This window comes from Falco rusticolus, chromosome 8, assembly GCF_015220075.1.
Source record: "Falco rusticolus isolate bFalRus1 chromosome 8, bFalRus1.pri, whole genome shotgun sequence".
In the NCBI taxonomy this organism is placed as follows: Eukaryota; Metazoa; Chordata; class Aves; order Falconiformes; family Falconidae; genus Falco; species Falco rusticolus.
This window is the reverse complement of record NC_051194.1, coordinates 39,984,582-40,011,991: the sequence shown is the minus strand read 5'-3', so window position 1 is coordinate 40,011,991 and position 27,410 is coordinate 39,984,582. Positions and strand designations below refer to the sequence as shown.

Sequence of the window (27,410 nt, the reverse complement as noted above, 5' to 3'; positions counted from 1 at the left end):
GGGGGGGGTGTACAAGGAGTTCCCCCCTTTCCCCCTCATCCCTCCAGGAGCACAGCCTGTACGCCACAACTGTTGCACACGTGCAGCTGGGACTGCCCCCGCGCCCCCCGCCCCCTTGCCTGCAGGGAAGGATAGGGGGGACCCTGCAGCCCCCAGCTCAGAGACACCCCACAGGCACTAGCTACTGCAAACAGGTTTATTGACAGCTGTCAGCAGAAGGGGGTCATGGAGAGCGGGGGCTACAGCAAGGAGGGGGGCAGAGCCCGGCCCCGCTGGCTGAGCCCAGCAGTGCTGCCCCTCGCTGCCTGCTGCCAGCACCTCCCGCAGCCTAATCTACCGCAATCCCCCTCCAGCCCCCTCCCCTCCAGCCCCCCATCCCCACCCTCCCCCTGCCCTCGTGATGTCTGGGGCATCTTCCCCCCAGCCCCTGGTAGTGCTTGGCTGTAAGCCCTGTCATGCCCCCCACCCCACCCCGCCGCGTCCCACGGAGCCAGAGGGTGCTGGGGGAAGGGGGTGGCAGGGGGTGGCCGTGCAGGGAGAAAGCGGAGTCCTGGCTGGGAGAGCCTCCGTGGGCGAGCAGGCGTGCGCGGTCCCTGGGCGCAGCAGCCTCAGAACACACCTGGGGAGACAAGCGGAGGGGGGGACACAACAGCACCTGTGAAACCCTCCTTGGACTAGGGCTGGGGAGGGCAGGGAGGGAGGAAGGTCCCAGGAGAAAGAGGAGGAGAGCCAAGGCAGGACCGTGGGCAATGGTGAGGGTGGGAACACCTGTGAGCATCACTGAAGGTCACTACTGCTGCGGGAAGCAGGGAGGGACAGTGCCCTGCAGGGTGTGCAAGGCGTAGGGAAGGGGGTGACCAGGCAGGTTCTGCGATGGCGGGGGGGACAGAGGAGGAGGAGGGGGTACAGGCAGGAGCGACAGCATCCAGAGGCGAGAGACAGACACAAGGCACCAAGCAGAACCCACGTGCACACCCCTTCTGGCAAGGAGGGAGAGCCTGACCCAGTACTCCCCAGCCTGGGCAGGGGCAGGCAGCGGGCAGGGAGGCACCAGCTGGGGCCCCTGCCCTTCTGCTGGGCAGGCGGGGAGAGAGGAGCAGGCAGAGCCGGGACACACCTGCCCGTGGGCATCCTGTGCTTCCAGGAGCCAGGGCAAGGAGCTGTCCCTCTTCCCGGGATCCCACCAAGGGCCGCTCTTCCAGCCATGACCCCCAACTCTGGCAGCCCCTCCACCCCCGGGTGCCACCAGCCACCCACCCACCTGAGCAGCAGCAAGGAGGCAGGGCAGGAGGGACTTCGTCCCTTGCTGGGGTAGGCAGGAGCCAAGTCCCAGGCAGCAAGTCCCCACCTCCCCTTTCCTCTCCCTGCCCCATGGGGAGGGGGACACAACCCCAGCCCCACACTCAGAGCAGGGGGCAGTGCCACTGCTTTGCTTTGGGGGCAGGTTCGTGCCCCGCTGTGGCAGGGCTGCTGGCCCCCCGCAGCTCCCGCTCCGGCCCCCCCTGGGGACCACGGGCTCTGTGGGTGGAGGATGAGGTGCCAGGGCTGCCCCCCGGTTCCGGCAGGGTGCCGGGGCCATGCCCACCTGCTTGGTGGTGCCCTGCAGCCTCCATCTCAGACAGGCTGTAGGCCATGGCCAGCTGCAAGTCCTCATCCTCGTCCTCGCTGTCCGTGTAGAGGCAGACTGGTGAGGAGCTTGGGGGTCGGTGCGAGGTGGGCGGCGGGGGCGAGGGGGGCCGTGGGCTGGGGAAGGCTTGCTGTTCCCGCCGGCTCAGCTCCAGCCCCAGTGCCATGTCATCAGGGACGCCTGTGGGAACAGGGGCAGGGGACAGGGGTCGTGTCTGCTCCAGCACTCCAGAGCTGGCACGAGGTCCCAGCAACTCCTGCCCACCCCACGAATCCTCCCTGACAGATCCCCAAAGCCAGGCCAGCCAGGGCTCAGCCCAAAATCAAGCCTGGATGCAGCACGCCCCAAAGGGAAAGGGTGCTTGGAGGTGGCACTGCCAGATCCCAAGTTGGTCTGCAATGCCACTTCTCACCATCGATGTGGATCGACTTCAGCTCCCCATCCTCCTCCACTTCCACCCGCTCCCGCCCGTTCTCGATAATCCTGCAGACAGACAGACAAGTGGATGGTCAAGGGCCAGCCAGCTAGAGCATCGCAGTGGCATGCTGCAGGGTCCAAGATCTGCTGATGAGGGGGTCCACGGGGATGAGGTGGGCCAGCACTGCCCTCACCGCTTTGTGGTGATGCGCCTGCCATTAACAAAGGTGGTGGAGGTTGAGACGGAGCGGAAGCCCAGCCCTGCATCGGTACCAGAGCCAAAGGACGAGGCAAAGAAATCTGGAGAAGGAAGCAACAAGGTCAGTGCCAGGGGGTGGGAGACACAAGAAAGACAGGGGATGGACCCTGCAGAGGGGGATGCAGTGTCCTGGGACTACTCTGCTGGGTAGAGACTGGCAGCATCTCCTACCTGAGGATCCTGGGAAGGGGGAAAAGAAGTGGCCACCCCCATGGTGCCGGGGGCCAGGTCCTCGCAGCTCAGAGAAGGGCAGCATCTCATCTGAAAGGCAGGGCCCCCGCCATCAGCACTGCTCCCACGGCTTGGCAAGCCAGAAGCAGGGCGCTGCTGTGGGGACCCCCAAGCTGGGGCCAGCCATGTGCTCTGCCCCTGAGCCCACCCCTGGACCCCCATGCCCCACACACACCAAAGAAGTCGGCGAAGGGGTCTCGCCCGCCGAAGAACTCCCGGAAGACGTCGTGAGCACTGCGGAAGGTGAATGTGAATTCAGGGGCCCCAGCATCAGCCCTGGACCCCCCTGGTCCTGCTGGAGGGAAGAGGCTCAGAGTTAAGAAGAGCCCTGGATGGGAACACCCAAGTGTGGGGAGCCCTGGGGTCACAGACCCACACTGGATCTTCAGATGGGGCCATATCCAGAGCTGCAGTAACCCCCACAGCCCTGCTCACCCACTCACCTGCCCCCATGAGTCCATCCTTCCCATAGCGGTCATAGACATCGCGCTTCTGTTCTGGAACGAGAAGAAAGGGGGCTGCGGGGAAGCTGGCTGCCAGGCGTGGGCACCGATGCTTCCCCTGGCCAAGGGGGATGCCATGAGCCCCTGCCATGCCAGCACTGCTCCCAAACCCAAGTCAGGGCCTCAGGCAAGGATGCACAAGCCTCAGCCCCGCTGGGGACACCTCATCCTGGAGGCCAGCACCCCAGCATCTCTCCCAAGACCTGTTCTGAGGGAAGGTAACCAGGCCCCACAAGCCAGGCAGTAAAGCTGCCTCCCAGGCATGTCCAGGGATGCCACCTGATGAGCCCAGCAGCAGGACATGCCAGGGTGAGCAGTCCCAAGGGTGGGGGGACACATGAGACAGCACCATGGCCTCTTACTGTCTGACAGCACTTCGTACGCCTCGGCGATCTCCTTGAACCTCTGTTCAGCATACTCCTTGTTGTCTGGGTTTTTATCTGGGTGCCATTTCAGTGCAGCCTTCCTGTACCTGCACAGACAGGCAGCAATGGGCATGTAGCAGCCCTTGGGTACTGGGGGAGTCCTGGGCCAGCAACCCCCTTCTAATCGCACACCTCCGACCCTGTAGGCAGGGGCACCCCAAGGCTGCTTCACCCCACACCCTACAGCTTCAGGCATCAAATGGGAGCTCCCTGGACTGCTGCTTCTGCCTCCTGAGCAAATATTTGTGGCATGACCCCAGAGGTGCAGCCTGTGCCCACCTTAGCTGCCCTTGGCAATGGCTCCGGACAATGCTTACAGGTTTGCTCTGGAGCCTTCCTGGGCTCCACCATGGGCACGCATGGATGAGGGGTTGCTGGGGGTCTCCTGGGTCCAGGTGAGCACAAACAGCCCTTTCTTCCTGCCTGCAGCTAGCTGGGGTTAACCCAGGCTGCCCTGCTTCTCTCACCCACTCTTTGGAAGCCCCCTCAGCAGGGAGCTCTGTCACCCCCAGGTGACACCCATCCACACCTATTCCCCCTGGTGATGCCTCATGCCAGTGAGAGCAGTGAGACCTCAGCAGGGTGCCAGACAGCAGCTGTGGGAGGCTCTGTCCATCCCCAGGCCTCCCCTACAGTGCCTGCGGCACAGCATGTGACCCACCAACACAGCCCATGTCCCTACCAGGGGACATGGTGCTCCCCACCCTGTGAGCACCGGCCCCCAGACCCTGTCACTAGCAGAGCCCCCACGCCCCAGCCCCTGTCATCCCCGCACCCTCTGGCAGAGAGAGGGGATGCCTCCAGACACCAGCAGGACCCACCTCCCACCTTCAGCCCCAGGCAGAGAGCAAGGACAAAGGGACTAAACCCCACCAAGAGATGCCTTTGTGCAGCAGCAAAGCCCGGCCCTGCTCTGGCCTCCGCACAAAGGAAACAAAGGCTGGATTGTCACCTCTGGAGCTGGTCCCTGTCTCCACCGGCTCATAGGGAGCCCCTGCTTTGCAGGTGCCAGGGTAGTGGGGGGGGTCAGGCTGACCTGCCCGACAGGCAATGGCACGCCTGCCGCGCACTTACGCCTTCTTGATGTCGTCGGCAGTGGCGTTGCGGCTCACCCCCAGCGCTTCGTAGTAGTCCACCATGACGTGCGGCTGTCCCGTGGGGTCACTGCGGGGAGGGAAGGCAACGTCAGGGGGTCCACAGGCTGTGAGGGGGCATGGGCGGGCTGCTCTGCCCTCCCTGGGCACCCCAGCCACCCCGCAGGTCCCCCCGAGAGCAGCTCAGCAGCAGCCCTACACACGGCTCCCCAGCACCCTTGCCGGCGCCTCGGCCACCTGCATGCACCCACAGCCCCAGCCGGGGACCCTTGCTGCTGCCGCACCGGCGTCCCCCCAACTTGCCCAAGCAAGGGGACAGGGATCCCTGCCGCCCGGCCCCGCGACGTGTCCACCCCGCTGCCACAGCTCCCCTCCTGTCCCCCCGGGAGGCTCTGTCCCAGGCCGGGGGGGAGGCAGCGGGAGCAGCCCGTTAAGGTGCTTAGCGGCTGGAGCGGATTAAGGGCTCAGCGGGGACCCTCCGCGGCCCCGGGCACCTCGGGGCACTTCAGCCGGCCGGCCCGCTCCGGACCGAGGATGGGAGCGGGATGCCGCTGCTCCAGGCCCCCCCGACCCCCGGGTGCCGCGACACCCCACCCCCCCGCCGGTACTCGCCGCCCGCCCGCGCCGCTCGGGCGATCAGCTGACGGGGAGGGCGGCGCTGGCGCCAGCCCCAGCGCGGCACCGGGAGCGCGGCGGGGCGGTGCCGCCGGGGACCGCCCCCCCCGGCCCGCTGTAAACACGGCGCTCCCGGTGCCGCCCGGCCCGGCGCTGCTGCTGGAAGTTTCCGCGCCGCCCCCTCCCCCGCCGCCTCCGGCGGCCAGCCCCGGGCTGCCGACCGCGGATCTAGGCCACCGGGAGGGGCGGGGGCGGCAGCACGGAAAGGGACCCCGCCGCGCCGTCCCCGCCGCCCCGGCGCGCAGCTCCCCCGGTGCGCCACGGTCCGCCAGTGCCCCCTTGCGCCCCTCTCCCTCCGCACCCCCCCCACCCCCGCCCCGAGCCGGTGCCCACCTGAGTGCCGCAGCCGAACCCTTCCCGCCCGCCCCGGGCCGCCCGCGGCCGGCGTTGCACGTCCCCCCCCCCCGGCCGCCGCGGGGCCTGGAGGCGGGCTCCGCCGGCTGACGAGCGGCAGCTGCAGCCAACCGCGGCGGCGGCGCCTTGTGACGTCACGCGTTCGCTTTTCAGGCGGGTGAGGTCATAGAGAGGCGTGCTCACGGGCCTTCGCCGCCGCCCGGTCTCCGTCCCCGCGGCCCGGGGAGGGACCTGGCCGGGGCCCCCGCGGTCCGCTGCCCCCCGGCCCTGCCGCGCCCCACCCCCCCCGCAGGGCCCCGCAAGGCGCCGCGGGAAAATCAGGCGGCGGTGGGAGCCCCCCCTGCGGCCCCGGGCTCCGCTCCCAGGGGCTGCGTGTGCGCCCGGGGCAGCACCGACGAGGGGGGGCACTGACCCCGCCGGCCGCCCCCGGTGCTGCGAGCGCTGCGGGCCGCGGCCGACCCCCTCCTCCCCGGGCGGCACCCGGGCGCCGCTTGCCCCTGGCCCGCTGCCCGGTCAGCTGCCCTGCCGGTCCCTGCCGGAAAGGCCCGCGGGAGGGGACAGCTGGGGTGACTCAGCGCTCTGCCCCGGCCGTGCCGCCGCCGCGGCGGGGGCGTGCAGGAGGGCGGGCGCCGGGAGCCCGGGCTGTCTGGCACCGCTGCGGCCCCGGCAGAGCATCACCAGCCCCGCACCCTTCCCAGCCCTGCCCGGGCCGAGGGGAGCCGGGAGCAGCCAGCCACCCCGGTGCCGGGGCTCAGGGGACAGCCGCCCCTGGGAGCTTTGACGTGGACTTTCTTCTCTGCATGGCCCCTGCCCAGCAGCTGCTGTAGAGGGGCTGTTCTCGCCCATCCGCAGGGTCATGGGCTGTCCCGAGGCCACTCACCTGCACCCATGCATGTGTCTTGGCCAGAGGGATGCTGTCCCTTCTGGCTCTCTGCACGGGAGAAGGAGGAAGCCTGGTCTTTGCAGGGCCAGAGCCTTTTGGAGCCCCACCACTCCTGCACTGCAGCTGGGATGTCTTCCTCACCTCCCATAGATCCCTAGCTGGGAAGCCTGGCAAACTTTCCTAGTGCTGCTGTACCCGGCAGGCTGGGGAGACCTGGGTGCTGAGACAGGCCGTTCCCAGCAGTCCTCAGGGAACCATTTCAGGACAGCCGTCCCCGAGAAGAGCCCTCCCCAGCCACGAGCAGTGGGCTTGGGGGAGCACCAACCGGCACAGGTGAAATGCCAAGGGTATCTCTTGTGCCGAGGAGCATCTCCTCCCCAAGGGATGGGAGACCTGTCCCCTGCCATCCGACAGCACTTGATGATTTCCTTAAGTGACTGCTTGGAGTATTCCCTGCTGTTGGGGATTTTCTCCTGGATGCCATTGCAGCAGTGCCCTCCGGCACCTGCCTGACCAGGAGCAGGGAGTGGGCTCCCTGGGGTGGCTGCCTCTGGCCAGGGTGCCCTCGCTGGCTGTCAGGGGCTCTGGTTTGGCTTATGCCCAGCAATGGGCGCCGGGCTGGCCCGGGCCCGGCTGGCATGGGCACTAGATGGAGCCACAGGCTGCTTCACAGGGACCCCACCCTGCTGACTGGGAAGCCAAGGATATGCCACCAGGACCTAGCCGAGTCTCGGCACGTTGCTTTCCTTCCTCATGCTTTTGCAGCTAATGTGGGAATAAGGACGTCCCAGAGCTGCCAGGTCTCAGCCCACTCTGTGCCCAACGGATGGGGAGGCTTCCGTGCTGTGAAAAGGAGAGGGACCCATATGCTGGCCAGGGCTCTGGAGTCAGGGGAATGTATTACTGTTGCTTTCATGGCACGTGTCCCTCACCCATGAGATCAGGATATGCAGTGAGGACTTACACCTCCCTCATGTCCTTATAGGAGGCCGTGTGGAGTTGGGCAGTAGCCTACCGAGGCACTGGCAGGAGAGAGGACGTGGTGCCAACCACACCTTGCCCCAGAGCTGCCACAGTCACTCCCCTACTCAAACCAGCAAAGCCAGCCACCTCGCAGCAGCCGAAGAGAGGCAGCCCATCACCTGCTGGTGCCTCCCATGGCATACACCTTCAGCCACAGCACCCTGCCCTCTTTTCCCTGCCCTTTCCTCCTAGGTCAGCCCGAAGTCCTGGCGCACCCACCTGCCAGCCTGGCTCACACCAGCTTTGAACCCAGCACAGGCATCTTGAGTGTATCTCAAGAAGACCCTTGTTTCTTCACAAATTCTGGGGATTGCTGCGTTGTGAACCTGTTTTTAGCTTTCCAGGGTCACAAAAATGCTCATGAAATATTCCTTGAGGCTTTCTGAGAAAAGACCTTTGGGGTGAGTGAAGCAGGACCCCAAAGGACCAATTTTTTTTTTTAATCCGAGTTACCTGATCTCTTAGGAAGCCAACTGAATTGCGTCATGAACTCGTGCTATATTATTATGCAAACCACATATTAAAAGAGATTTTTTTTTTCAGCGCTGAGCAATATTTCAACTTTTGGTTTCCTCAGGAGAACACAAACCCTTTCACAGCTTACTCAAAATGACATACTGCAAAATCATATTCTTGGCAAATTTTGAGCTGTGAAGTGCTCAGTGAGCCACAGCCAGCCATCTCTTCCCTCCCCTTCTCCCTGCTTCCCGAAGGAAGGTCCCCATTCCAGGGCAGTCATGTGGAGATGCAGCAGGGAGGGAACAGGAGCTGGAGCTGGTGGGATGGAGTGAGAAGTGGCTGAGCAGAGCGAGGCAGGCTGCTGGATGCCATTTCTGTGCCACCTTCCTCTGCCTGCCCGCTCCCAGGAGAGACAACAGCAGCAGCCATGACCATGCTCCTCACCTCTGGGCATGGCTACAGGGTCGGTGAAGCCTCCAGAAAAGGGGTCAGTAGGAGCAGTGGGTTTTCTCACCCCTGGAAGAGCTGCACCAGGGTGGGACATCACCAGCTGGTGACAGCTGAGGACATCACTTGAGTGGAGCACACATTTTTAAAATCCACATTCGTTCTTTTACCCCCAGTCCTGCTATCTCATCTAAACAGCCCTGCTCAGCTCCTCTGAGTTCTCTGCACAGTCGATTTCTCCATACCCTCATGTTTTTGATGCTCCTCGTGTTTGTCTCGATGGCCATGCTCTCAGCCACCTGCCCATCTCTTTCTTAATATGCTCTGTTCTCATCCCAGCTGACTTTTCTAGAATTACACCTTCTAGGAGCTGGGGAGTATCCAGAGAGGCAAAGTCATCTGGCTGCTTTTAGTTGGTGTAGCAGGACAGAGAAGTGAGAAACAGCAAAGTCAGGGTGACTTTCATTCAAGGAGGGCAATGACTTTGGGACAGATTTAGGGATGTGATAGACACAGGCTGTGCATCCCAGGCACCGCCCCATGGCAGTGCATGCCTGCGGTGACGACAAAGCTGCTGCCCCAGCCAAAACCCAGGCAAAACTGAGGTGCTTGCAGATTTTAAATCAACAGCGTCAGAGGCTGGCAGAGGTGGCAGAAGCCCACGACTAAATAGGTTATCCATGACGAGCACTCGCATGGGCCCAGGCAGCAGCTGAGCTTCACAGCAGTAAGAAGTTTCACCCTGTCCCTGGCACATAGTTGATAACAGGGTGGGCCGCAGAGCCTGGACAATCCCAAGACACAGAGGAGCCAGGCATCCCATGACCACCGGGGGGTGAGTGTGGGGGCTGCATGGTCTAGAACTGACCCCAAGGGAAGGGAGATCAGGGGTCATGAAAAGGCTGATACCACACACCCCCTCCTAATGCTGGGGAGCCCTTCAGCCATGGAGGGGAGCAGAAGTTGTGGCTGACGAAGGACAAGAAGGAATTTTATTGAGAAGCAAAACCTGATGTCACTCATGCACATCAACACGCTGGTGCAACCCAACCAGACTCCCAAGCACCAAGACCCTTGTGTCCAGCTGGCTTGGCCAGGTTTTTCTTCAGTGCCCGGTAGGACTGGGGTCACCCACTGTCTGGTCTTCACCATGCCCTTCAGCTACATGGCCAGCCTTGCCCGTTGCCTTTGCGCTAATAGGCGTAGCTCAAAGGTGAAAAAGGAAACAAAAGGGTGAAACAAAAAAGGAGATGCACTCAATTCCTTTGCATTGGAAGAAAACAAGAAAAAGCACAAAAGTATGCCAGTAAGCAGCCTCCTGCTGTTTTCCATAGCCATTGGTGCTTAAATACCAGGCTGTGGATACAATGGAGGAGGCTGTAATTTGGATGCCATCTGTAACAAACCAGTGTGTAAAGCATCACCTGCTAAAATTGACACTTTCAGTTCATCAGGCCCACACTGAGATTATTAATGGACCTAACAGGGTCTTATTGAGCTGCTGATGGTAATTTTTAACAGCTAGGAAAACTGGGGTAATTCCAAAGGACTGAAGGACAGAAATCATTCCAGTCGTTAAGAAAATAAACGGGTTGACCCAGAAAACTCTAGATTACTGATAATACCAGAAAAAAATAACTTAAGAATTAATTTTGATTCTGTCAGCGGAGAATTAAAACTGAAAAAAGCACTTAGTACTGATCAGCCGTGTCTCAGGGAAGGCAGGTATTGCTATGCAAGCTTGTCATCACCTTTCAGCACAATTACATGTCTGGCTGATTCAGATCAACACCACCGGCATGACATCCTTACTTGGAAGCTGGCAGGAGATAGTGATAACAGCATTTGCATAAAACACGATATTGCCGCAAAGAGGGATGGAATAATCTGTTTTCCATGTCCATGGAAGAAGAAGGCTCATAGCTGCTGCCAAAGGTCTTTACAGATCTACTTTTTGCATTGTCCCAGAACATTGACCTCGGCATGCCAAGCCAGCCTGTTTATGTTACTACATTGTTAAGGACATATGAGATGCATCAATAGTAAAGGTGTGCTTGTTAGCCAGGAACTATACTGCTGAGGGCCTTTGTGCTGCGGACCCCCAGGTGTGGGTGCAAGGCCCACAGTGATAAGAAATGTTGACTAATAAAAATTTCGAAAAATGTGAAGCTTAGTGTGGTAATAGCTAGTGAAGGGGACAATTAGCTATTAAGGATGATTTAGAATTGCCCGATTAAAGGGCCACATTGCAGGAAAATTTGCTTTTTTACAGTGAAATACAAAGTAATTGATTTGGGAATTTGGAGGAAGGGGCGGGCAGTCTTGTCACTTTTTACTCTGCACATCCACTTGCCACCCTCAAACTTTATCAGCAGTAATTTGGGTTTTATTTCAAGACCATTGATTAAATCATTAAAGCTGGAGGTGCCTGGCAGGGATCCCCACAGAAGACGGGCAGCCCTTTGCTGATGATTCACCATTGTCAAGCAGCACTTGGGTACCCCAGGCTGCCTCACCAGGCACCACACTAACACTGCTGCTCACTCCTTGGGACACCCTCTGCACTACAAGCCAGTTACATCTCTACCTTCCCCCTGAGCAGACCTGTCATCTCAAGAATGGAAACCAGGCTTATTTGCTGAGGTGGGTTTTCCATGGCCAATTGATGCCTGATAAGGATGCTGAGGGTCCCCCAACACATGCAGGAGCCCTTGGTACGCATCTCTTGCCAGGCTCCGTGTCCTGTTGTTCGGGAGGTGATAAAGCCTTCCTGGTTGTGTTCCATGCAGGGCTATTAAATGGCACTGTGAGAGCCACGCCAACCCAGGGAAGGGCACAGCAGCCCTGGGGTGCACAGGGTGACTGGACATGGATCCTGCTAATGAGGAGGACCACATTAGGCATAGGAGCTCAGCAAACCAAGGCTCCTGAGTCCTTACAATAGGGAAACCCTGCAAAGTAGCTGTTGCTTTACATGCACAGCCCCTCATCATCCAACTTAACTCTGCTAGGAATCTCTCATATATGTGTTCGAGCCAGGCATCCTCAGGATGACCACTGAACACAAGCTCTCAGCCCAGTGACCTGAGGCCACTGGCTCGAAGTGCCCAGGGCTCTGGGAGGAGTAGGGAGGACAGCCTTGGTTTCGCATACCACACTCTGTGTGCACACAAACAGCTCCAGGCAGGAGTACCCTGGGAGCCATTGCCAGGTTGGGTTATTAAATGCATCTTTTATCTCATTAAACATTTCCTTTTGACATTCACTAGTGCTTGGCCAGCTGCCAGCACCTCCTTTCTGCTTTTAACAATTCTATGGCAATCCCCAAGACTCCAGGCTAGTTTCTCCAGGCCCAGCTCTGTTCTCAGAGTGCCGTCAGGCTGGCAAGCTGTTCGTATTACACACAACACACTTCCAAAAGCAAAACCCTCCTTGCTCACATCTGTCCAGCCATCAGAAGCTCAACTCTTTCCCAAAAACCAGGGCAGAGAAGAGCTGCTCCTGTGCCAGGAATTGTTTGCTTTCCCAGGGGACATTGGACTTGCCCACCTGCCAGTGGTTAATCTACCTCAAAGGAGTGGGTGCATCTGCAGAGATGCCCAGGATGAATCTGCCCTATCCTCTCTGCTACCCAGAGGCTGGGCACTCAGCCACAGTCCTGCAGATGAGACGTACTCCTGGGAGCAGGGGAAGTGATTGCTGCCTCTTGCCCCATCACTGCCAGCTCACATAAGCACGCTCTGCAGCATTGCAACAGAGCTGACCACAGCTTTGTTGCAATTCTTGAGAACCCATAAGACAGGAAGGCCCAAAGAGTCAGGGATAAAGACATCACCATACCTACGGTCTTGCCTGGGCCATGCAGAGCCCCTTCAGCCTGATGGGGTAACCTGTGCTTTGCCAGGAGCTCCTACCATCTACCATCACCCAGCCATGCAGAATTCATTGCACTTCTGCTTGCAGTTATTGCTACACTGCTTGTCCCACCGCCAGCTCCAAGAGCTCCTGGAGAAGAGGAAAAGCAGCACTGGCCCCTCCACACAGCCCACCGGTGCTGCAACACTGGCATCCCCTGCAAGCACTGGGACATCTCAGCAGGCTGAGCCCCTCTATCACCTGCCCAGAGGCAGCTTGCTCACACAAGGCATGCTCAGAACCCTGATATGAAGTCACTGCAATTAGCCAGCTGAGGCTTTATTTTGCTCCCGTGGGTGTGTAGCTGCCTTTCCCAGGATGTGAGGAAAGGTGGATGACACTGGCAGCCAGGGAGGCTGACTCTGAACCAGGGAGGCTGCTCAGCCAGGGCTGCTGTGCCCGAAAAAGAGCTAGTCCAAACTCGTCCGCCAGTCCCTCTTAGCCTTGCAGGTTGGGGCTCAGCATGCGTGCGGGGCTGCCTGTATCCCTGGGAGTGCCTCCCCGCTCTTGCCACTGCCCGGTGATTCAGGGCTTAGGACTGTAGCAAGATCTGGAATTAGCTTTATTGTTCCTGTAACACAGCACATGCTCCAGGCAATGCAGCGGGCGTTTCACAATTGACTTCATTTTATCTGAACCAGCAATTACTCTGCTGTTGCTCAGCTCCAGCAGAGAGAACTTCTGTCAGATCACTGCCGTTCTCTGCATCCCAGCAGGTCTTCAGGAGTAAATGCCACACTTGGGTTATTTAAGACATCCACTGATGAAGATCCCCTCTATCTACTCAAGAGGAAGGATGAGGTGCTCAGGGGCCCTTTCTGACTTTAACAAGGCATGCATATCTTAGGGAATGGCAAAGGGAACATTTCTGCCTGTCTCCATGCTGTGCTAGAACATTTCATGGTGGCAAAGCATGTCCCTAACGCTGTCAAGCTGGAAATGCAGCAGCAATAAGACATACAATGCTGGAGCAAGCTGTGCTTTAGGGACCCTACACAGTGGCTTGCTGGGATACTGCTGGGGCAGTTAGCATCGCAAGGGACTAGCTTGAACTCACAGCATCTGCAAGATGCAGTGCAAGCCTCATGCTTTCAACAGACTCATTAGTTTTACCAGCCAATGTTGTTTGCCCTGTGTTAACACAGAGCTGTCTTTCTGCTTTGAGAAAGTTGTCTTCACAACTCACCGTGCAGCAGAGCACTACTGGATTTCTGGGCTTACCAGCCCAGCAGCTGGGTTTGCTGCCCAAGTCCTTGGCTAAGCAGGAGGCAGTGTGTGGCTGTACGGGGCTCTGGGAGCTGTCAGGTTGAAGGAGCTCCCTCCTGCCTTGTGGCTTCTGGGCTCAGGGTGCTGCCATGTCATCCAGTGCAGGCACTGCTGGAGAGCAGACTGCACAGGGGACTGATGGGCTGGAGGCATATCCCAGCTCCTCCACCTCTCCGCTGAACCACACTGCTAAGAGGATTATGGGCAGGGCGACTGTGCAAGGATGGAGCGAGGGGTAAGCAGGGCAGGCACAGATGCAATCTCTTTGGGAAGCTCTTGTCTGAGGTTAAAGACACAGAGAGGAGCCCTGCTCCTGAAGCACCCCTCATCACCTGGTGCTTGCCTTGTGCTCCCCTCAAGCTGGGCTTAAAGTGGAGGGCACTGGACTTCCTCCCTGAACCCACAGCACAGCTGTGGTCTCTTCTAGCTTCCCAAGAGAGTCATGTCCCCAAACTGCCCCGTGACACTATTTGCTCTGCCTGGAACAGCCCGGGTGGAACTGAGGTCTGAAAAGTGGGAACAACAGTTTGGGCTTTCCACAGTGAAGGGAGCAGGGAACCGGGGTGTGGATGGCATGTACCAGACTAGACTCTGAATAGGTCATCTCTTCCCCACTTTCAGCTCTGGGTGCTTTTAGGTGTGGCAGACCTTAACATACTTCTGGAAGACAGCTATTTTGGAGGCTTTGTTTGGGTAACTGCAAGCTCTGCTGACAAGGGGTTCCTGTTAGCAGCAGGTACCCGTCCGAGAGCTGGCTGATCTCCTGGGCCCTGTGTGCAGCAGCAAGCAGGGGTTTCCCCCTACAATGTGCAGGGCTCTGCCCCTGGGGTATCTTCAGTCTGGTTTTCCCTTTCTTCTGTTAAGAGATGGTTGAATTCTGACTCACGAGCCTAAAATATGCCTTGCTTGCTTTATGTACCCCCCTTGGTGCTGGTGCAGGGTCCAAATTTGTTCTGAGTGGTGATGAAAATGATTCCTGAGCAATTCTTGCAACCTTGTGATTTCTGATATGATCTGAAAATGTTTAGAGACATCTTAGGCATGTGGGCAACATCTCTGTGAGATGAGAGAGGGGTTGCCTCGGGATGAATCTTCTTCCAGCCAGGGCAGGCTCAGCCTCCATCGTGTGCTTGCAGGCTGCTGCTACCAGCATCTGGCAGGCTGCTGAGCAGTTAGGCACTGACAAGATGCAGCTGATTGGTGCTTCCTGGATTTAGCCAGCTGTTCTTAAGCATTTCAGAAAAGCTTAGGCATCTGTTTGGGCTTTTCAGATCAGAGGTACATGGAGATGTATAGCTCTGAATGACTCATGGCTCTCTTGTCAGTCATTGCTGCCCTGCTTGTTCAACATCACAGCATCTGAGCGGTTATTTTCACTGTGAGCATGCATTTGCAGTAATGAAAAACTGGGGATGTTTCACCCTCAGCTCTCTACCAGGATGGTATGTAAACAGATCCAGGCATGTCTTGGAGAAGTATCACATCATTTTACACCCCAAGGTGCTACCAGATTGTCACACAAATCTTCTGAAGTTGGGTGAACCACTCAAGCCTTGTGCAGCTACCTGCCTTCTTGCTGCCTAGCTCTGACAATTGTGCTTCCAAGCACTGCTGCAAAGCATTCATGCTATAAACACCCCGGAATTAATCAGCACCATAAAAGTAAGGAGGATGCTGGGAGACACCCAGCCAGAAGTGACGCCTTGGCATGCAGTACCCATTTCAGTGAGCACCTTGGCAAAGATTTTCATGGGGAAAGATGATCACATCTCTCCTTTTCACACCAATTAACTTGTAGGGCTCAAATTTTGATGCCTCAGTGCTACCAATTACTCTCTCACTCTCATGGACTGTCTGCATCAGCATGGCCTGTGTTATCTAGTGATTTCTGAGGTCGCTCAAAGGACATTTATACCACAGGGAGGAGTTTAGGAATTTCCAGAGTTATCTAGTCACAACAGCATCCTGTCCAGGTTCAGCAGCACTCACAACCTGGGGCACCTCTGTGAAAAATAAACCCTTTTCCCCACCAGCTTGATTAAACCTGCTCTGATTGCTTGGCTCAGCCATTTCTGCAGGTCTCAAAAATGTGTTGCTTAGACACCAGCACAGGCTTCACAGCAGTACCACTGCTTTCAGTCACTTTACATGTGTTCATCAGCGAAGGTGACACTTTCCAGGTGACTCAGGCACAAAGAAAGGCCATTGTGGGTGGATAATTTAGGTCCAGCTTTCAACTTTTGGAGTGAGCTGAGAGATGACAGCGCCTTTCAGTGAAAACTCATTAAGCCAGAGGGCTCAGGCAGAGGCAGAGGCAGGGCTGGCTCTACACCTGAGTGGATGCTGTGAGCATTTTGGAGGGGGGAGGAGAGGATGGACATGTTATTCACCATAGCAAAGGCAGACATCAGTGAAGTCACTGCAAAGAAACTTCAATACTCCCCCTTCAAGGTACTCCAAGCTCTGCCCACCCCCTCACTGGCAATTTCATAAAACTGTGTGAAATCAGATCAAACCCATGGAGGTGCAGCAGAGCCAGGCTGGAGAAGGAGGAGCCTATCAGCAGGCAGGGCTTTCAGGTACAGCTCTGGGGCACAACTGTCCTTGAGGGGCTTGCGGCAAAGGACAGGACAGAGTTTTCCTGCTTTGTCCTCACTGATCTCCAAAGAGGCCAGCAAAGCTTGCACTTGTCTCTGCAGTGTTTCCTCTGCCCATGCTTTCTCCAGAAACTCTCCCAGGTGTTCCTCAGGGGCCTTGTGTGGCTGGCAGAGACCCAGTCCTGTGCTCACCCAGGGATCACATCAGCACCCACTCCCACCAGGAGGGAAGACCTGAGCCAGGTTCTTCCCTAGCTTTCCTTCCTCAGCTCCTGAAGTCTTCTCTCCCGGTCAATGCCTGGACGGTGCCTTGCACCAGCAGGACACCCAGCAAGAAGGCACCGTCCCACTGCACAGCAGAACCCCTCCGCCAGGACCAGCAAGCAAAGCGAGACCAGCCCTTGTGCCCCGCTGCCCTTCCCCCAAGGGGACCCCCTGGTCTCCCGTGTCCCCTGCATGGCAGGACAGGGGTGCTGCTCCTCCGCGTCCCCGCCAACGCACCCAGCCGGCTGCCGGGCAGCGCAGCCGCATATATGCAGGTGCATGCAAATATGCGTAATATAGGCAAATTTATGCAAGCACACGGACCCGTCTCGGGCGGGGCGGCCTGCCTCGGAGCGTCGGTGCCGCCCCCGGTATAAGGCGGCGGCGGCGCGGCCGTCCCGGCGTGCAGAGCTGCGGCAGCCGAGGGAGGCAGGTCGTGCGGCGGCGGCATCATGGTGAGTGCCGGCCCCGGGCTGCCCCCTCCCTCCGGCCCTGCGGGTACTCCCTGGAGTGGGGTGACCCCCGGCGGGACCCTCCCCGGAGCAGGCTGCGACCCCCATAGCTTCCCGCGGGGGCTCTGCTGGAAGCCCAGAGGTGCGAGCAGCTGCCGACGGCAGTACCCGCTGGGCTTCGCCCTGTCCCTGCCTGGCTTCAGCCTTTGCTGAGCTGCTCCCTCCCAGGCGGTCCGAGCCTCCCTGCTCTGAGCATCCCCTCGCACCCGTCCGAGGCAAGCAGGCCACCGGCCAAGCCCCGCCGTGCAGGGAGGCTGGTGTTTGGGCTGACCCTCTCACCTCTCCTCCTCGGCCTTTTAGTAGTGGTGGTTCTGGTGGTTCCTGCCCGCCTCCCCTGGTAACACCTCTGGCCGGGGAGAGTGCACCCAGCTTGCCAGCCCCCCGTGCTTCAGACGCACAGCTGAGCCCCGGCAGCAAGCTGTGGCTTCACCCACTGCCCCGCGCCTCGGGGGAGGGGGGCCAACCCACGGGTGGGCACCGCTGTGGGTGAGCCTCCGGGCTGCCCTGCTGCAAGCCCCGGCTCCTCAGTTCTCAGCTGCTCTGCTGAGCATCCCAGCCCCAGGGTGCCCAGCCATCCTGCCTGCTGACCTGCGGGGCTGTGCTCCCTGCCCCTCCTGAGCCAGACCTTGCCGTGAAGAAGACAGAGTCTGCTGGCTGGTGACCAGCACTGCTGCATCCCTGGTGCTGCTGGGCTCTGCCCAGCCTGCTGTCAGTGCTGCGTCCCACAAAGCCAGTCCTGGCCACAGTGTGTTGGTGGGGTGAAGTGCAGTGATCAGCATAACTCTGACCCCCGCTCTGGTTCACAAGCTCCTTGACCAGAGAAAAGTCCTTTCTCATTTTGTCTTTCTTGTGGTAATCCAGAGGTGCTTGCAGCTGTGTCAAGCATTCGCTGTGCGCTTCTGCTGGAGATCCTGGAGCTTTCTCAGGACTTACTGTTTGCTCCCTGTGTTACAAAACCTTTATAGACCTGCTGGGAGGGATACGCAGGGTGTCACTTTGCTGCTCCTTGCACCTCAGCTTTGGAAAACATGGGGAGGTGGACTTCTGCCTCTCACCATGGGTATCAAGGGCTTCTTTTTCTGTCATCCCTCACTGTCACTGCTGCCTCTGAAATGCAGTACCAAAAGCACCATAGACACAGACAGCCAGGACTTGCTGCAACCCCTGTAACTTCCTCGGACGGCAGTCACTGCTGTGCTCCCGAGCGCAAAATGGCTGGCTCCACCGGCGTCCTGCCAGCTGACTCACAGCAGGGCACCCATCGCTCTGGAAATCCGGTTTGGTTTGGATGCTCCTCTGCCTTGGTTGTGCCTGATGACACATCCAAGTCCCTGGCAGCAGCAGGGCTGAGGCACTGAGTATTTTGGTTCTTGTTGAAAGGGCTTCAGGCTCTGAGGTGCCTCACCTGGAGGGATTGAAGCTGCAGAGCCCCCCTCCACATGGCTTCTCCTGAGGGACCTGAGGCTGCCCTTGAAGCCCTGGGTGAGGGGACCCTCCCACCTCAGCACTGTGGTTCAGTTAAGAAGTGCAGCTAACACTTCCTCCTCCTCCAGAGCTAATTTAGGGAAGCCAAACCTCAGAGCATGGCAACCATTCACTGCTGCAAATCCCTCCCTTGTCAGGCACCCGTCCTCGGTGATGTCACTTCCTCAGCTCCCATGGTCCAGGTGATACTCCGTTATCTCAGCCTCCAACCCTGCTGGTGGAAGAGCTGCTGCAAGGCCCCAGCCCTTAAGCCATCTGGGTGTTCAGAATGGAGAAGATGTTACTGGGTTCTTCTCAGGGCTGTGGGTCGGGGCAGTCCAGGGAATGTGCTGGTCTGGTGTCCTGGGCTCCAGCAGATGCAACTCCATCTCCCTGGGCCCCTGAGGTGGGCAGTACAATGATGGGAGGCAGAGCATCTGATTTGGGAGAGGGCAGCAGATGGGGATGGACAAAAGGTGCCCAGGCTACACAAAAGGCACCCAGGCTACACGGCAGTGTCGCTTAAACAAGCTGGCAAGGGCCTGGGCTGCCCTGTTGGGGTTGTGCACCACCTGTAGTGATTGCATTTGTGGTCCTGTCTTGGATCTGACCCTGCCTCCCCCTCCCCAGCGCGAGTGCATCTCCGTCCACGTCGGCCAGGCCGGCGTCCAGATGGGCAACACCTGCTGGGAGCTGTACTGCCTGGAGCACGGCATCCAGCCCGATGGGCAGATGCCCAGTGACAAAACCATTGGCGGAGGGGATGACTCCTTCACCACCTTCTTCTGTGAGACGGGGGCTGGGAAGCATGTCCCGCGGGCTATCTTCGTGGACCTGGAGCCCACCGTGATTGGTGAGTGCACCTCAGCTGGGCAGTGACAGCGGTCACTATCTCTGGGAACAACCCACTGCAGGACACTCTGTAGGGTGGCTCCTGCTGCCTTTTCCTAGGGCCCGTTTGAAAATCTCTGACATTGTGCCAACATCTCCTAGATGAGGTTCGGGGAGGAGTCTACCGCCAGCTCTTCCACCCTGAACAGATGATCACTGGCAAGGAGGATGCTGCCAACAACTATGCCCGCGGGCATTACACCATCGGCAAAGAGATCATTGACCAAGTGCTGGACAGGATCCGGAAGCTGGTAGGTGACTGCAGTGGCGGAATGTGTCCCCCTGGGCTGGGCTCCAGCATCTGCTGGGAGTGGGAGCATGGGGCGAGTGCTGCTGTGTCCTGGGAGGGATCTGCAGCTACCCAAGCAAAAGTTTGAAACTTCCCTCCAGCAAAGTCAGTGCTTCGAGGAATCTTACTTGGCTCTCTCCACAGGCTGACCAGTGCACAGGCCTCCAGGGATTCCTTGTGTTTCGTAGCTTTGGAGGCGGCACCGGCTCTGGATTCACCTCCCTGTTGATGGAGCGACTCTCGGTTGACTACGGCAAGAAGTCCAAGCTGGAGTTCTCCATCTACCCTGCACCACAGGTCTCCACTGCTGTGGTGGAGCCCTACAACTCCATCCTTACCACCCACAGCACGTTGGAGCATTCAGACTGCGCCTTTATGGTGGACAACGAAGCCATCTATGACATCTGCCGCAGGAACCTGGATATCGAGCGCCCGACATACACCAACTTGAACAGACTCATCAGCCAGGTTGTCTCATCCATCACGGCATCACTGCGGTTTGATGGAGCCCTGAATGTTGATCTGACTGAGTTCCAGACCAACCTGGTGCCCTACCCTCGCATCCACTTCCCCCTGGCCACCTACGCTCCTGTGGTTTCAGCTGAGAGAGCTTATCATGAGCAGCTATCAGTGGCTGAGATCACCAACTCCTGCTTTGAGCCAGCCAACCAGATGGTGAAGTGTGACCCTCGCCATGGCAAGTACATGGCCTGCTGCCTGCTGTACCGTGGGGATGTGGTGCCCAAGGATGTCAATGCCGCCATTGCCACCATCAAGACCAAGCGCAGCATCCAGTTTGTGGACTGGTGCCCCACGGGCTTCAAGGTGGGCATCAACTACCAGCCACCCACGGTGGTGCCAGGGGGGGACCTGGCCAAGGTGCAGCGCGCTGTCTGCATGCTGAGCAACACCACGGCCATCGCTGAGGCCTGGGCTCGCCTGGACCACAAGTTCGACCTGATGTATGCCAAGCGAGCCTTTGTGCACTGGTATGTGGGCGAGGGCATGGAGGAAGGGGAGTTCTCCGAGGCACGGGAAGACATGGCCGCTCTGGAGAAGGATTACGAGGAGGTGGGCCTGGACTCCTACGAAGACGAAGAGGAGGGCGAGGAGTAGAGAAGCCCCTGGCAAAAAGGACCGTGCTCCTTCCCCATGTTACCTGCAGAAACCCTTTGCAATAAACCGTTTCAGAGCCTCTGTGTCTCCCACTAGCCCCCCAGCTGTATCGGTTCCTTGCCAGGTCAGGTGTGTGGTGAGTGCTTCAGCTCTGCTGCTGGTGCTGCTCTGCTTCCTCCCAGCACTCTCTTCTAGCTCTGGCTTGCCCCTCACATATGTAAGAGCCCCAGTACCAGGGGGATATGGCCAGGATGCATGGCATGCTCTGGGGAAGTGCCCAAGCACGTCCATAAAAGGGATCCAGAGGAGTGCTAATGATGTGATCGGAGAAGTACCTAGCTCAGGCATGGGGTCCTCTTTCTGGGCAGCACTTCTGCCTGCTCCCTGCCTGACTCTGTGGTGCTCTGCCATCGCCCTGGGCCACGTGGCCCCACTCTGCCAGCCCCAGCTTGTCTTCTGCATTGTACCCATGCTGAGTCCTGTCCCTGCCCTGCCCGATGGCAAGAAGTCCAAACATCAGCTCCTGGCTCCAGCTGCAAACTGGAGATTTCTGTTACCCATTATCCAGCACGCTGAGTCCAGAGATTAATTTTCCCTGCTTACCAGTAATGCTCCAGCTATGTTGACCCAGAGGGGCTGTCCTCCCCTGCCCTCCTCCTCCCAGCATGCTCCCGTGTCAGCTGGAAGGGAAAGTGTGAGCCAGCCCCGGGCTGCACTGATTGCTGGAGCCCGGCCAGGTGCTTGTCCCACTGCGCAGGACTGCTGGCACTGTTTCCCATGCCCGTGACCAGAGCACTGCGCTCAGACTGAGTGGTGCCTGCTGCTGCGCCAAAACAGGAGTCACTGCCCCTCATGCCAGGTGCTACTCTGAGCTGCTCCTTACGGAAGTCTGAGTGTGGGGCAAGGAAAACCCCTGCTCCTCCAGGAGTTACCCCATTTGCAGAGATACCTTCTCCCCATGTCTTCACAGAGATCTGATTCTGCTGCTGGAAGCACACAGGAGTGGGAATTGTGTCCTATTACTTTTTTTGTAAAGGTTATCCTGCACCTCTGATCCGGACCCCACCGCAGAGGGACACAGCAGTGTCTACTGAGCAGCAGACCCCCCACGGGCAGGGACAGCTGTGTGAGTGCACCCATGCCCTGGCAGCAAGGACAGAGCCCTTTCCCCGCTGCATGGTGTGTGCAAGGCTGGGGGTGCTGGGCTCTGCCTTTTGCCCAGCCAGCAGCCAGGTTGCTGGTCCACGCATCCTCAGCATCAGCCCTGGCTCTGGCAGGGGAGGCTGCGCCAGCTGGGGCTCAAACTGAGCGGCTTCTCTGAGTGTAGTCACAAGTCGTTAACAGCAAATGGGCTGCAATGACCCTTTTTTTTTGCAGCTGGGCCAGCTCCCCAGCCCAGATTTGCTGTGCTGATCTGCAGTCTCGTGGAGGTGTGCGGCACTGCCTGCCTGTCCCCATCAGGAGAGAAAAGCAGTCCTCAGCCAGAGGTCCCCAAAGTACTGATGGCAGAGGGAAGTTTGCAAGCACCTTGAACTCCAGAGCCTGATGCATATTTCTTAATATGTTTTTCCTACTTTTTCCTGTTGTAGAGGCCTAGGTGGTCTCGAGGTGTCCCTAAATCCCAGGGGATCTGGTGGCAGAGCAGTGTAGAGACTGCTGTACCTGCTCCAGGCCCCATCCTGGTGGCTGAGCACCGCCTGTAACCCCTGTGGTCTGGAGGCCGGACCTCCTGCCCGCAGCCTGGCTGGACACCCACCGCTTCCTCCCAGCAGAGGAGGGAGGGCAGCTCCGGCCCCCACACCTTAGGGTTCCTCCGCAGCCGGGAGGGACACAGACAGACTCCCCCTGCCTCCAAGGTGGGTACTCCCGCCCCGCATGCAAATGTACCCAAATGAGGGGGCGTGACGGAACCAAGCCCCTCCCACCTATAAGAGGCGCTGCGGAGGGGATTGCAGCAGCCGCAGCTCCGCGCTGAGCCCCGCCGCACCGAGTCGCCGGGAGAGCCCGGACCCCCAGCCGCAGCATGGTGAGTGCGGGCGGGGCGGAGGGCACGGCGGCGGGGGGGCGCCGCAACCCCCCGGAGCACCGGGCACGGCAGAGCAGCCGCGACACGCCCCCTCCTTCCCCGCTGTGACCTTGGACAGCCCTACCGGCCCCTGACCGTGTCCCCCCGCCGCTACTGCCCCGTCGTGTGTGTGTGTGTGTGTCCCCTCCGCAACCACCGGTCCCGGGGCGCCTGGGTCCCCCCGCTGACGCAGCGAGGGGGGAGGAGGGGCGGCTGGGGATGGAGAGGGTGACCCCTCCGGTGGGGAACGGTGGCCGCGAACGGACGGGGACAGCTGCCGGGGGTGGAGACGCCAGCCGGGCACCGGGGGCTAGAGCTGGTCGCTCGGCGGGGCTCCCCCCGCGGCAGCGGGCGCCCCGTCGGGGCTGGCGGCGGCGAACGTGTCTGGGGGTCCTGTCCCTCCCGTCCCGTCCCGCGGGGGTTCTGGCAGCGGCAGAGCGGGCCGGGGCCGCTCTCTAAACCGGGCAATCGCCGCTGCCCTCGCCTGCGGCCGGGGCTATATTTAGCGGCTCGGGAGGGGGACGGGGCCCTGCCAGGAGGCGCAGCGCCCCGCCCGCCGCAGCGCTGACCGGGCTCTGCCGGGACCCTGCCCCGGGCTGCCCCCCCTTCCCGGCGGGCTGAGGCTGCCCTCCCTCCCGGGGGAGGCAGGAGTCCTTGTGCTCCCCCGGCGCTGGAGCAGGGCACGGACCCCGTCGCAGCTCAGAGCGTTATGCAGTCCGGGAATGTGGGAGCAAGGAGCTCTGGGACCCCCAGGCTGAGTAGTGGTGTCCTGCCCGGGAGAGCAGGGTGCTAGGGCTAGCAGAGAAGGGATGCCAGGGGCAGGGGAACAAGAGTGCCAGGGGGAGCAGAGGAAGGATGCCGGGGGTAGCGGAGCAGGCCTGCACCTGCAGGATGGGAGTGCAGAAGGCACTTCAGCTCACAGCCTGCTCCCTGGCACTTCTGCCCACGCAGGTTTTGCAGCACAGGGTTGGGACTGCGCAGCCCAGGGAGTTTCTGTGCTGTCTTAGAGGCTGCTGGGCTTCACCACCAGCCCTCCCCTAGCTGTCACCCACTGCCCCTGCATCCCCAAGGCGCCTTGCCCCAGCAAGCTGAGTGCTTACCTGGCTCTGGAGCAGCAGGAGGGGGGCTCCCCCGTGCTGGTTGCACCTCGTGGGTTAAGTATGTGCCTCTATCAGCTCAGCATGTGTCACTGGGCTGTTGCGGCACTGGGAAGGGGCTGAGGCTGCCAGGGAACCTGGCAGGGTGGCTGGGCCAGGCTCTGTTCCCCACAGTGCTGGAGGACAGCCTCGGGCAGAGTCCATGGAGCTGGTGGCCCACAGCAAGAGCTGGACAGGAGGGACACCAGAGCTGGCTCCTGACCCGGCATGGTGCCTGTGCATGGCCAAGGGCAATGACAGCTGCATGGGGCCCCTCAGGGGCATGCAGGAGATCATCCAAAGGAAAATGTGCTCCCTGGGGCCACTGGCCAGAGCAGGTCCTGTTTGGGTGGCTGTGTGACACTAGCACCAGGCAGAGTCCTCCCTGCGGCATGGGCAGGACAGAGCTGTGTCAGGATCTGACCCTGCCTCCCCCTCCCCAGCGCGAGTGCATCTCCGTCCACGTCGGCCAGGCCGGCGTCCAGATGGGCAACACCTGCTGGGAGCTGTACTGCCTGGAGCACGGCATCCAGCCCGATGGGCAGATGCCCAGTGACAAAACCATTGGCGGAGGGGATGACTCCTTCACCACCTTCTTCTGTGAGACGGGGGCTGGGAAGCATGTCCCGCGGGCTATCTTCGTGGACCTGGAGCCCACCGTGATTGGTGAGTGCTGGAATCTGCACAGCCTGGGGTGCACCTGTGGGTGAGTAGCAAGCAGCTAGTGCTCCTGGTCTGCTGGCAGTATCCTGCACCGGGTTCAACCCGAGGGCCCTCCTTTCCCTGGGAGAAGCCACGAACCTGAGCACCAGCTTTTGTTCTTGAGGTGTCCTAGAGGCAGCAGTGCTGGTCGTCTCGCTACCACATGTGCAGAGAGAGAAACCAGCCCAACCGGCACAGCAGCTCCTGCTGTGCAGCTGCACACTGCTGGCAGGCAGGTCCCCATGGATGGGAGAAGCTGAGCTCCCGTGCAGGGAGGTGGCAGTCACCTCCTGCCAAAGAAACATGATGCCGGTGGTGGCCCTGCTGACGTGTGGGCCCTTGGCTGTGCCACTGGCAGGCAGAGCCGGGGAAAGGGATGGGTGCTTGCACCGGCTCATCTGCTTGGTGGCTGGCTCAAACCGACAGCCTCCACCAGGCTCAACCCTACCCTGCTGTTCCCTAGATGAAGTTCGGGCTGGAATCTACCGCCAGCTCTTTCACCCCGAGCAGCTGATCACTGGCAAGGAGGATGCTGCCAACAACTATGCCCGTGGGCATTACACCATCGGCAAAGAGATCATTGACCAAGTGCTGGACAGGATCCGGAAGCTGGTAGGTGACTGCAGTGGGGGGACGTGTCCCCCTGGGCTGGGCTCCAGCATCTGCCGGGGCTCAGAGCACACTGCAAGCCCTGCTGTGCCCTGGGAGGGAGGGATCTGCAGCTGCCCGTGGCAGGGATGGACCAGGTCCTGAAGGACTTCTGAACAGTCAAACATTCACAAAGAAATCCATCTCAGAGCAATATCATGTCTCTCTCTCTCTCCACAGGCTGACCAGTGCACAGGCCTCCAGGGATTCCTTGTGTTTCATAGCTTTGGAGGCGGCACCGGCTCTGGGTTCACCTCCCTGTTGATGGAGCGACTCTCGGTTGACTACGGCAAGAAGTCCAAGCTGGAGTTCTCCATCTACCCTGCACCACAGGTCTCCACTGCTGTGGTGGAGCCCTACAACTCCATCCTCACCACCCATACCACCCTGGAGCACTCGGACTGTGCCTTTATGGTGGACAACGAAGCCATCTATGACATCTGCCGCAGGAACCTGGATATCGAGCGCCCGACATACACCAACTTGAACAGACTCATCAGCCAAATTGTCTCATCCATCACGGCATCACTGCGGTTTGATGGAGCCCTGAATGTTGACCTGACTGAGTTCCAGACCAACCTGGTGCCCTACCCTCGCATTCACTTCCCCCTGGCCACCTATGCCCCTGTCATCTCTGCAGAGAAGGCTTATCACGAGCAGCTATCAGTGGCTGAGATCACCAACTCCTGCTTTGAGCCAGCCAACCAGATGGTGAAGTGTGACCCTCGCCATGGCAAGTACATGGCCTGCTGCCTGCTGTACCGTGGGGATGTGGTGCCCAAGGATGTCAATGCCGCCATTGCCACCATCAAGACCAAGCGCAGCATCCAGTTTGTGGACTGGTGCCCCACGGGCTTCAAGGTGGGCATCAACTACCAGCCACCCACGGTGGTGCCAGGGGGGGACCTGGCCAAGGTGCAGCGCGCTGTCTGCATGCTGAGCAACACCACGGCCATCGCTGAGGCCTGGGCTCGCCTGGACCACAAGTTCGACCTGATGTATGCCAAGCGAGCCTTTGTGCACTGGTACGTGGGCGAGGGCATGGAGGAAGGGGAGTTCTCCGAGGCACGGGAAGACATGGCCGCTCTGGAGAAGGATTACGAGGAGGTGGGCCTGGACTCCTATGAAGACGAAGAGGAGGGCGAGGAGTAGAGAAGCCCCTGGCAAAAAGGACCGTGCTCCTTCCCCATGTTACCTGCAGAAACCCTTTGCAATAAACCGTTTCAGAGCCTCTGTGTCTCCCACTAGCCCCCCAGCTGTATCGGTTCCTTGCCAGGTCAGGTGTGTGGTGAGTGCTTCAGCTCTGCTGCTGGTGCTGCTCTGCTTCCTCCCAGCACTTTCTTCCATCTCTGGCTTGCTCCCTGCGCAGGTAAGGGCCCCTGGTCCCCTCCCTAGGGCTGTGGCACACATCCCACCCCATTTGCTGCTCCAGCCAGGGGTGGGTGCTGCTTCCTTGTGTGGTGTATGGCCCCATGGTGTGTGGCCCTGTGTTGTATCCTGGATCTTAGGGGAGCAGGTTTAGCCTGAGCAGGAAAAGATCAGCAGCTGCTGGGACTTCTCCCCCTGTGCAGCCCAAGGGTAGGTGGGCTCAAGTGGACGGACAGTGGTTGAAGCAATGGGAACAGCCTGGCACCCGTGTCTCTGTGGCCACAGTATGGGACAAGGGGCATGCCTGGCTCTGCGGTGCAGCAGGTGCACTCTGCAAGGGTATCCAGCACGGCATGAACCTCTGCAGCTGCTTTACTGCTATGTTGTGGTGAGAGGATTAAAGGAGGGGAATGCTCCCTGTGAAACTGTTTGTCTGCATCTCTTTTTTTTTTTTTTTTTTTTTTTTTTAACCCCTCTCTGTGGGAAGCCCAACTGCTGCATGTCCCGGTGAGACCTTCCAGCCAAGGGTGCCCACCAGGCTGGGGGTGTCCCCAGCACAGGGGTAGTCATGCTGTCCCCAGGCTCTGCTTGTTCTCAGCAGAACAGGGCTGCTGCACCTGCCTCCCAAGCTGTAGCAGCTCCCAAGCCTGGGCAGCCATCTCCCGCTCCTTGAGCAGCTGAAAAGTTCTGCCTGTACTCCTGCCACTGCCTGCCTGCCTACCTGTGCTGTGCTGAGCCCCTTCCCACAGTGTCCAGCCCCAGAGGCTCTGAACAGCAGAG

The 27,410-nt window shown here is 59.5% G+C and overlaps 3 protein-coding genes across 6 annotated transcripts; 2 read left to right on the top strand and 1 right to left on the bottom strand.

Annotated features, from left to right (window-relative positions):
• Nucleotides 1-182: 182 nt before the first annotated feature.
• On the bottom strand, nt 183-24,081 carry DNAJB2 (DnaJ heat shock protein family (Hsp40) member B2). Of its 4 annotated transcripts, none has more exons than XM_037398421.1 (10): nt 5,565-5,694; nt 4,537-4,626; nt 3,400-3,509; nt 2,978-3,031; nt 2,710-2,829; nt 2,475-2,564; nt 2,239-2,344; nt 2,040-2,110; nt 1,586-1,807; nt 183-619 (listed from the first exon to the last, which is right to left on the bottom strand). In XM_037398421.1, exons 2-10 carry the CDS (start codon nt 4,599-4,601, stop codon nt 609-611), a joined length of 849 nt encoding a protein of 282 aa, XP_037254318.1. In that variant the 5' UTR covers nt 4,602-4,626; nt 5,565-5,694; the 3' UTR covers nt 183-608. The 4 variants fall into 4 exon arrangements, with proteins under 4 accessions (XP_037254318.1, XP_037254319.1, XP_037254317.1 ...); XM_037398422.1 differs by having other exon boundaries at nt 2,710-2,826; XM_037398420.1 differs by lacking the exons at nt 183-619; nt 5,565-5,694 and adding an exon at nt 23,877-24,081 and having other exon boundaries at nt 626-1,807.
• Nucleotides 16,808-20,806, top strand: LOC119152764 (tubulin alpha-5 chain-like). The gene is made up of 4 exons (XM_037398417.1): nt 16,808-16,894; nt 19,046-19,268; nt 19,409-19,557; nt 19,740-20,806. The coding sequence occupies exons 1-4, from the start codon at nt 16,892-16,894 to the stop codon at nt 20,709-20,711; spliced, it is 1,347 nt and encodes a 448-aa protein (XP_037254314.1). The 5' UTR covers nt 16,808-16,891; the 3' UTR covers nt 20,712-20,806.
• LOC119152763 (tubulin alpha-5 chain) lies at nt 22,626-27,055 on the top strand. Its single transcript, XM_037398416.1, has 4 exons — nt 22,626-22,737; nt 24,356-24,578; nt 25,078-25,226; nt 25,443-27,055. The coding sequence occupies exons 1-4, from the start codon at nt 22,735-22,737 to the stop codon at nt 26,412-26,414; spliced, it is 1,347 nt and encodes a 448-aa protein (XP_037254313.1). The 5' UTR covers nt 22,626-22,734; the 3' UTR covers nt 26,415-27,055.
• The last annotated feature ends 355 nt before the right edge of the window (nt 27,056-27,410 follow it).